The sequence below is a fragment of the Aythya ferina genome (genome assembly GCF_964211825.1).
Source record: "Aythya ferina genome assembly, contig: HAP1_SCAFFOLD_449, whole genome shotgun sequence".
NCBI classification, from domain to species: Eukaryota; Metazoa; Chordata; class Aves; order Anseriformes; family Anatidae; genus Aythya; species Aythya ferina.
In genome coordinates, this window is record NW_028181131.1 from 1 (window position 1) to 10,149 (window position 10,149).

The following is a 10,149-nucleotide window of genomic DNA, read 5'->3' on the forward strand; positions in this document are numbered from 1 at the left end:
CAAAACCCTATAAAAACCCCAAATCCCATATAACCCCCCCCAAATCCCATAGAACCTCCCCAAAATAGACCCCCCAAAAACATAGAAACCCCCCCAAGACATAAAAACCCCCAAACCCTATCAAAACCCCAAAACCCTATAAAAACCCCAAAAACCCTATAAACCCCCCCCAAAAAAAACCAACATAGAATTCCCCGAATCCCATAGAACCCCCCAAAATCCCATAGAACCTCCCCAAAATCGACCCCCCCAAAACATAGAAACCTCCCCGAGACGTAGAAAGCCCCAAAACCCTATAAAAACCCCAAAACCCTATAAAACCCCCAAAACCCTATAAAAACTCTCCAAACCCTATAACCCCCCTGCCCGAAAAAAACATAGAACTCCCCCAAAATCCCATAGAACCTCCCCAAAATAGACCCCCCCAAAACATAGAAACCCCCCCAAGACGTAGAAAGACCCAAAACCCTATAAAAACCCCAAAACCCCAAAACCCTATAAAAACCCCAAAACCCTCTAAACCCCCCCAAATCGCATAGAACCCCCCAAAATCCCATAGAACCTCCCCAAAATCGACCCCCCCAAAACATAGAAGCCCCCCTGAGACATAAAAACCCCCAAAACCCTATAAAAACCCCAAAACCCTATAAAAACCCCAAAACCCTATAAAAACCCCAAATCCCATAGAACCCCCCCAAAATCCCATAGAACCTCCCCAAAATAGATCCCCCCCAAAACATAGAAACCCCCCCGAGACATAAAAACCCCCAAAACCCTATAAAAACCCCAAAACCCTATAAAAACCCCAAAAACCCTATAAACCCCCCCAAAAAAAAAACAACATAGAATTCCCCGAATCCCATAGAACCCCCCAAAATCCCATAGAACCTCCCCAAAATAGACGCCCCCAAAAACATAGAAACCCCCCCCAGACATAAAAACCCCCAAAACCCTATAAAAACCCCCAAAACCCTATAAAAACCCCAAAAACCCTATAAACCCCCCCCAAAAGAAACCAACATAGAATTCCCCGAATCCCATAGAACCCCTTAAATCCCATAGAACCTCCCCAAAATCGACCCCCCCAAAACATAGAAACCCCCCCGAGACATAAAAACCCCCAAAACCCTACAAAAACCCCAAAACCCTATAAAAAACCCCAAATGGCACCCACCTCGGTGCCGATGTAGGTGGGCCTGATGTAGAGGCTGGCGGCCTCGGCGCGGGGCACCCAGTCCTGCTCCAGCCTCACCAGCGCCCGGATGCACTCCAGCAGCTCCGCCTCGTCGAACGCCTGGGGGGGGTTATAGGGCCGGGGGGGGTTATAGGGTCGGGGGGGGTGTATGGGGTCAGGGGGGGGATGTGGGGTCAGGGGGGTGAAGGGTGTAAAAGGGGGTGGGGGGAATGGGGATATGGAGAGTAAAGGGGGTATATAGGGCCGGGGGGGGGTTATAGGGTCGGGGGGGGTATATAGGGTCGGGGGGGTGTGTGGGGTCGTGGGGGGGGGGTATAGGGTCGAGGGGGAGGTATGGGGTCCGGGCAGTGGAGGGGGAATGGGGATATGGGGGGGCAATGGGGTCGGGGGATATATGGGGTCGGGGGGGGTATATAGGGTTGGGGGGGGGTTTATAGGGTCGGGGGGGGTATATGGGGTCGGGGGGGGGATATGGGGTCGGGGGGGGTGTATAGGGGTCGGGGGGGGTGTATGGGGTCAGGGGGGGGGATATAGGGTCGGGGGGGGGATATAGGGTCAGGGGGGTGTGTATGGGGTTGGGGGGGGATGGGGATATGGGGGGTAAAGGGGAATGGGGGCCAATGGGGTCAGGGGAGTATATGGGGTCAGGGGGGTCATATAGGGTCAGGGGGGGTATATAGGGTCAGGGGGGGTGTATGGGGTCCGGGGGGGCGTGTGGGAATGGGGATATGGAGAGTAAAGGGGGTATATGGGGTCGGGGGGGGGTTTATAGGGTCAGGGGGGTATATAGGGTCAGGGGGGTGTGTGGGGTCGGGGGGGGGGTATGGGGTTGGGAGGGGGGATATGGGGTCGGGGGGGTGATGGGGATATGGGGGCCAATGGGGTCGGGTGGGTATATGGGGTCAGGGGGGTTGTATAGGGCCGGGGGGGGGTTATAGGGTCGGGGGGGGGATATAGGGTCGGGGGGGGATATAGGGTCGGGGGGGTGTGTGGGGTCCGGGCAGTGGAGGGGGAATGGGGATATGGGGGAGCAATGGGGTCGGGGGGTATATGGGGTTGGGGGGGGTATATAGGGTCGGGGGGGGTTATAGGGTCGGGGGGGGGATGTGGGGTCAGGGGGGGGATGTGGGGTCAGGGGGGTGTGTATGGGGTTGGGGGGGAATGGGGATATGGGGGGGCAATGGGGTGGGGGGGGTATATGGGGTCAGGGGGGTATATAGGGTCGGGGGGGGTGTATGGGGTCAACACGGGGACAATGGGGGGACAATGGGGAGGACAATGGGGAGGACAATGGGGGACAACAGGGGACAATGGGGACACAATGGGGACAATGGGGGGACAATTGAGACACAATGGGGGGGACAATGGGGTACAATGGGGTCATAATGGGAACACGGGGGACAATGGGGTCATAATGGAGACAATGGGAACACTGGGGACAACGGGGACAATGGGGACACAATGGGGACACGGGTGAATATGGGGGACAATGGGGACACAATGGGGACAATGGGGACATGGGGACACAATGGGGACAATGGGGGGACAATGGGGGATAATGGGGGATAATGGGGGGACAATGGGGGTCAATGGGGGACAATGGGGGGACAATAGGGGACAACAGGGGACAATGGGGACACAATGGGGACACGGGCGACAATGGGGACACTGGGGGTGACAATGGGGACACTGGGGGGGACAATGGGGACACTGGGGGGGCCACTGGGGGGACTCACGGGCAGGCAGACCCTCTGTGCGGAGCGCCCCATGCGCCTCATGTTGAGTTCGGGGCGAAAAAGGCGGATTTTGTCGTCGGCGCCGCGGAACGCCTTCATGCCCTCGAAGAGCTGGGGGGGGGAACTGGGAATGGGGCCGGGGGGCACTGGGAGGGACTGGGAGGAACTGGGGGCACTGGGGATGGGGCTAGGGGGGCACTGGGAGGGACTGGGAGGAACTGGGGGCACTGGGAAAGGGGCTGGAGGGCACTGGGGGCACCGGGGATGGGGCTGGGGCGGCACTGGGAGGGACTGGGAGGGACTGGGGGCACTGGGAAGGGGGCTGGGGCGGCACTGGGGGCACTGGGGGGTACTGGGGGCACTGGGAATGGGGCTGGGGAGGCACTGGGAGGAACTGGGGGCACTGGGAATGGGGCTGGGGGGTACTGGGAGGGACTGGGAGGAACTGGGGGCACTGGGAGTACTGGGAGGGGGCTGGGGGGGCACTGGGGGCACTGGGAGGGGGGCTGCTTTGCCCCATTGTTTTGGGGACATTTGGGGGCGTTTTGGGGCACTTTTTTGGGGACATTCTGAGGCATTTTGGGACTTTTATTTGGGGAGATGTCAGGACATTTTGGGGAACACTTTTGGGGACATTTGGGGGCATTTTGGGTCATTTTTGGGGGGGGACATCAGGGCATTTTGGGGCACTGATTTGGGGACACTTGGGGACATTTTGGGGCACTCTTTTGGGGTCATTTGGGGTCATTTTTTTGGGGGGGTGTCAGGGCATTTTGGGGCACTCTTTTGGGGACGTTTTGGGGCATTTTGGGGGCAATTTTTTTTGGAGGGGGATGTCAGGGCATTTTGGGACACTTTTGGGGATGTTTTGGGGCATTTGGGTGCATTTTTGGGGGGCGACATCAGGGCATTTTGGGGCACTGGTTTGGGGACATTTGGGGACATTTTGGGGCACTCTTTTGGGGACATTTTGGGACTTTTATTTGGGGGGGTGTCAGGGCATTTTGGGGCACTCTTTTGGGGACGTTTTGGGGCATTTGGGTGCATTTTTTTGGGGACATTTGGGGGCATTTTGGGCACTCTTTTGGGGACATTTTGGGACTTTTATTTGGGGGGGTGTCAGGGCATTTTGGGGCACTCTTTTGGGGACGTTTTGGGGCATTTGGGTGCATTTTTTTAGGGACATTTGGGGGCATTTTGGGTCATTTTTTGGGGGGGGCATCAGGGCATTTTGGGGCACTCTTTTGGGGACATTTGGGGGCATTTGGGGTCTTTTTTTTGGGGGGGGTGTCAGGGCATTTTGGGGCACTCTTTTGGGGACATTTGGGGACATTTTGGGGCACTCTTTTGGGGGGGCATCAGGGCATTTTGGGGCACTCTTTTTGGGACGTTTTGGGGCATTTGGGTGCATTTTTTTGGGGACATTTGGGGGCATTTTGGGCACTCTTTTGGGGACATTTTGGGACTTTTATTTGGGGGGGTGTCAGGGCATTTTGGGGCACTCTTTTGGGGATGTTCTGGGGCATTTTGGGTCATTTTTTGGGGACATTTGGGGGCATTTTGGGTCATTTTTGGGGGGGCATCAGGGCATTTTGGGGCACTCTTTTGGGGACATTTGGGGGCATTTGGGGGCATTTTCTTTGGGGAGGGGGCCAGCTCAACGCAGTTTAGGGCCGCATTTCGTGGCCGTTTTGGGGTCTTATTTTTTAGGGGGGGGGTATTTTTTTGGGGGGGGGGCCCACCTCGACGGCGTAGTGCAGGGCGGAGGAGGCGGGGTGCAGGCGCAGGTCCTGGAAGGGGCGGATGTGGGGGGGCCCCCAGCCCCCCCCCCGGCTCCACTCGACGGTCAGCATGTGGTCGGTGAAGATCTGCCCGAAACTCAGGGCCCCCCCCTCGGGTTTGGTTTTGGGGTTGCTGCTCAGCTCCACCCGCAGGTCGGCCGCCTGCGGGACCCCAAAAGAGACCCCAAAAATGAAGGGGGGGGGACCCTAAAAGTGAGGGGGGGACCCCAAAAGGGAGGGACCCTGAAAAGGAACCCGAAAAGGACCCCAATGGGACCCCAAAAAGGACCCCAAAAGTCAGGGGGGGGGACCTAAAAGGGAGGGACCCCAAAAAGGACCCCAAAAGGGACCCCAAAGATGAAGGGGGGGGACCCCAAAAGTCAGGGGGGGGACCCTAAAAGGGAGGGACCCCGAAAAGGAACCCAAAAGGGACCCCAAAAGAGACCCAAAGAGTCAGGGGGGGACACCAAAAGGGACCCCAATGGGACCCCAAAAGAGACCCTAAAAGTGAGGGGGGGACCCCAAAAGGGAGGGACCCTGAAAAGGACCCTGAAAAGGACCCCAATGGGACCCCAAAAGGGACCCCAAAAGTTGGGGGGGGGGGGCCCAGAAGGGAGGGACCCCAAAAAGGACCCCAATGGGACCCCAAAATTCAAGGGGGGGACCCTAAAAGGGAGGGACCCCGAAAAGGAACCCGAAAAGGACCCCAATGGGACCCCAAAAGGGACCCCAAAAGAGACCCCAAAAGTGAGGGGGGGGACCCCAAAAGTCAGGGGGGGACCCCAAAAGGGAGGGACCCCGAAAAGGAACCCGAAAAGGACCCCAAAAGGGACCCCAATGGGACCCCAAAAGAGACCCCAAAAGTGAGGGGGGGGACCCCAAAAGTCAGGGGGGGGACCCTAAAAGGGAGGGACCCCGAAAAGGACCCTGAAAAGGACCCCAATGGGACCCCAAAAGGGACCCCAAAAGAGACCCCAAAAATGAGGGGGGGGACCCCAAAAGTCAGGGGGGGACCCTAAAAGGGAGGGACCCCGAAAAGGAACCCGAAAAGGACCCCAATGGGACCCCAAAAGGGACCCCAAAAGAGACCCCAAAAGTGAGGGGGGGGGACCCCAAAAGTCAGGGGGGGGACCCTAAAAGGGAGGGACCCCGAAAAGGACCCTGAAAAGGACCCCAATGGGACCCCAAAAGGGACCCCAAAAGAGACCCCAAAAGTGAGGGGGGGGGACCCCAAAAGTCAGGGGGGGGACCCTAAAAGGGAGGGACTCCGAAAAGGACCCTGAAAAGGACCCCAATGGGACCCCAAAAGGGACCCCAAAAGAGACCCCAAAAGTGAGGGGGGGGGACCCCAAAAGTCAGGGGGGGGACCCTAAAAGGGAGGGACCCCGAAAAGGACCCTGAAAAGGACCCCAATGGGACCCCAAAAGGGACCCCAAAAGAGACCCCAAAAGTGAGGGGGGGGACCCCAAAAGTCAGGGGGGGACCCCAAAAGTAAGGGGGGGGACCCTAAAAGGGAGGGACCCCAAAAGGGACCCCAAAAGGGAGGGACCCCAAAAGAGACCCCAATAGGGACCCCAAGACTGGGGGACCCCAAAATGGACCCCAAAAGTCACGGGGGGGACCCTAAAAGGGAGGGACCCCAATGGGACCCCAAAAGTGAGGGGGGGACCCCAAAATAGAGGGACCCCAAAAGGGACCCCAATGGGACCCCAAAAGGGACCCCAAAAGTCAGGGGGGGCCCCAAAACGGAGCGACCCCGAAAAGGACCCCAATGGGACCCCAAAATTCAAGGGGGGGACCCTAAAAGGGAGGGATCCCAAAAAGGAACCCAAAAGGGACCCCAAAAGGGACCCCAAAAGTGGGGGGGGACCCAAAATGGAGGGACCCTGAAAAGGACCCCAAAAGGGACCCCATAAAGGGACCCCGAGATGGGGGGAACCCCAAAACAGAGGGATCCCAAAAGGGACCCCAAAAGGGACCCCAAAAGTCAGGGGGGGACCCCAAAAGGGAGAGACCCCAAAAGGGACCCCAATTGGACCCCCCCCAAAAACTGACCCCATTGAGACCCCCCCCAAAGGACTGACCCCATTGGGACCCCCCCTCAAAAAAAATGACCCCATTGGGGACCCCCATGACCCCATTACCCCCCCCGACCCCATTGCCCCCCCCCGACCCCATTACCCCCCCCCGACCCCATTGCCCCCCCCTTACCCTAAAAACACTGCTGTAGGATCGCCGGGGGCCCAGCAGGGCCGCGAGAACCTGGGGGGGGGGGGACACAAAAAATTGGGGGGGGGCACCATGACCCCCCCCCTCCCAGTTCATCCCAGTCTGAGACCAGTTCATCCCAGTATGGGACCAGTAAAACCCAGTATGGGACCAGTAAAACCCAGTTAACAGCCGGGGAGGGGGTGCAGAGCAATGGGGGCGAGTTTTTTTTTTTGGGGGGGGGGGGTTGTGGGCGGGGCCAGGTGTGGCCACGCCCACTTAAGATCCTGGCCACGCCCACCCTGCCTGGCCACGCCCCCCCCCCATGGACTTTGCCCCCCCCCGCCGCCGCCATTGGGAGCTGCTGGAGGAGGCTGAAGGTGGGGGGGGGGCATTTTGGGGGGGGGGGGGCACATTTTGGGGAGGGGGGGGCACATTTTGGGGAGGGGGGGGCACAGCTGAGCCCCCCCCCCTTGTAATGGGGGGGTGGGAGGGGTAAATGGGGGGGGCAATAAAATGGGGGGGGGGGGCAATAAATGGGTGGGGGGGGCTTGGGGGGGTTGGGGGGGGAGTTTTTTTGGGGGGGGGGGAAATGGGGGGGGTTTGGGGGGGGGGGGCTCCGATTTTGGGCCCCCAGAAGGCCCCGGGGGGGGGCAGGGAGCTGGGGAGGGGGCGTGGCCACTGGGGAGGGGGTGTGGTCAAGGGGGGAGTGGGCGTGGCCAATGGGGAGGGGGCGTGGAGGGGGGTGGAGCCTGAGAGTGGGCGGGGCCATAGGGAGGGGGCTGGGAAAGGGGCGGGGCCTTGGTCTTAGGTCAGGGCGGGGTCGTGGAAGGGGGCGGGGCTTGGGAAAGGGGGCGGGGTTTGGGAAAGGGGGCGTGGCCAGCAGGACCTGGGAAAGGGGGCGGGGCCTGGGCCTGTTCAGGGCTGCAGGTGTCCAGTATGGCCCAGAGGGGTACTGGGAGAGACTGGGAGAGACTGGGAAGGACCCTGAGAGAACCCAGGGGGTTACTGGGGGTTACTGGGAGTGTACTGGGAGCCACTGGGAGGACTGGGATGACAGAGGAGGGCACTGGGAGAGACTGGGAAGGACCCTGGGAGGACCAGAGGGTTACTGGGGGCTACTGGAATGACTGGAGAGCGTACTGGGAGGGCACTGGGAGGACTGGGAAGGACCCTGAGAGGACCAGAGGGTTACTGGGGGCTACTGGGAGGACTGGGGGAGGCACTGTGAGCTACTGGAAGCAACTGGGAGGACTGGGGGGGAACTGGGAGGGGTACTGGGAGCTACTGGGAGCAACTGGGAGGACTGGGGGGCCAGTGGGAGCTACTGGGGGGCACTAGGAGCTACTGGGGGGGGAACTGGGAGTTACTGGAAGCAACTGGGAGCTACTGGGGGGGGAACTGGGAGCTACTGGGAGGACTGGGAGGGACACTGGGAGTTACTGGGAGCTACTGGGAGGACTGGGAGGGGCACTGGGAACTACTGGGGGGCACTGGGAGGGGCACTGGGAACTACTGGGGGGCACTGGGAGGACTGGGGGGGGCCACAGGCGACCCCGGGGGTCTTCGAGGCCCCGCCCCCGCCCCGGAAGTAGTCCCGCGCCCCGGAAGCGCTTCCCCCCCCCGCAGCCCCCCACTCACCGCTCTGCTGCCCCAGCACCGGGCGCCCACCGCCGCCGCCATGGTTCCTCCGCCCCGCCCCACCCCCGCCCGCAGCCAATAGGAGCGCGCCTCACATCCCCGCCCCCGACGGCGGCCAATAGCAGCGCACCTTGCAGCTTCTCCCCCCCCGCAGTCAGCCAATGGGAGCCGTCCTCCCGCGCGCAGCTAGGCCTCGCCCCTTCGCCGGCTCGGCGGCCAATGGGAAAGGCCCGGACGGACTCGCCCCCTGAGGCCACGCCCCTCGGGTCTTGGGGGCGGGGCTGAGGGAATCCCTCTGAGGGCGTTGCCTGGCAACGCGTGGCCACGCCCCCCCGCGTGACGTAATCGCCCTTATATAGCGAGGGGCGGGAGAGCTGGGGGGGAGCCAAATCGGGGGGGGTTCCCCCAAAAATGGGGGGGGGTCCCCAATTCAGGGGGGGTCCCCAAAAATGGGGGGGGTCCCCAAATTCCAGGGGGTCCCCCAAAAATGGGGGGGAGTCCCCAAATTCAGGGGGGGGTCCCCCAAAATGGGGGGGAGTCCCCAAACCCAGGGGGGGTCCCCAAAAATGGGGGGGAGTCCCCAAATTCCAGGGGGTCCCCCAAAAATGGGGGTGTCCCCAAAAAGTTGGGGGTGTCCCCAAATCGAGGGGGGAACCCCAAAATCTGCCACTGCGCCCTGAGGAAAAAGCGCTGTTAATAATAAAATCTGGTTGAATTGCCCCAAAACGGGCGGCTGGCTCTCTGCTGTAAATGAGGGGGCGCCCCGGTGAGGGTTAGGATTGGTGTTGGGGTTAGGATTAGGGTTAGGATTAGGATTGGGATTAGGGTTGGGATTGGGATTGGGATTAGGATTGGGGTTAGGGTTGGGATTAGGGTTGGGATTAGGATTGGGATTAGGGTTGGGATTAGGGTTGGGATTGGGATTAGGATTGGGGTTAGGGTTGGGATTGGGGTTAGGATTAGGATTGGGATTAGGGTTGGGATTAGGGTTAGGATTAGGATTGGGGTTAGGATTGGGATTGGGGTTAGGATTAGGATTGGGATTGGGGTTAGGATTAGGGTTAGGATTAGGATTGGGATTAGGGTTGGGATTGGGGTTAGGATTAGGATTGGGATTAGGATTGGGATTAGGGTTGGGATTGGGGTTAGGATTAGGATTGGGATTAGGATTGGGATTAGGGTTGGGGTTGGGGTTAGGATTAGGGTTAGGGCTATGGTTGGGAGTAGGATTAGTGTTGGGGTTGGGATTAGGGTTACGATTAGGGTTGGGATTAGGGTTAGGATTGGGATTAGTGTTAGGATTAGGGTAACAGTTAGGATTGGGGTTGGGATTAGGGTTGGGGTTGGGATTAGCGTTGGGGTTAGCGTTGGGGTTTGGGTTGGGGTTTGGGTTGGGGTTAGGATTAGGATTGGGGTTGGGATTAGGGTTAGGGTTTTGTTTGGGGTTGGGATTAAGGTTAGGGTTTAGTTTGGGATTAGGGGATTAGGGTTAGCGTTATTTTTAGGATTGGGATTAGGTTTGGGGGGCAAATCCCTCACCCATCCACGTTGCCCCCCCCCCCGGAAAAGAGAAGCCCCAAAACCACCC

The 10,149-nt window shown here is 59.7% G+C and overlaps 1 protein-coding gene across 1 annotated transcript; it reads right to left on the reverse strand.

The window, feature by feature from the left end:
- Positions 1–1,174: 1,174 nt before the first annotated feature.
- LOC311429225 (branched-chain-amino-acid aminotransferase, mitochondrial-like) lies at positions 1,175–8,940 on the reverse strand (the record flags this gene model as incomplete). The annotated part of the gene is made up of 5 exons (XM_084540337.1): positions 8,562–8,940; positions 6,924–6,974; positions 4,674–4,874; positions 2,932–3,042; positions 1,175–1,294 (listed from the first exon to the last, which is right to left on the reverse strand). Coding segments are annotated over exons 1-5 (525 nt in total), but the record flags the coding sequence as incomplete, so codon positions are not given.
- Between the last annotated feature and the right edge of the window lie 1,209 nt (positions 8,941–10,149).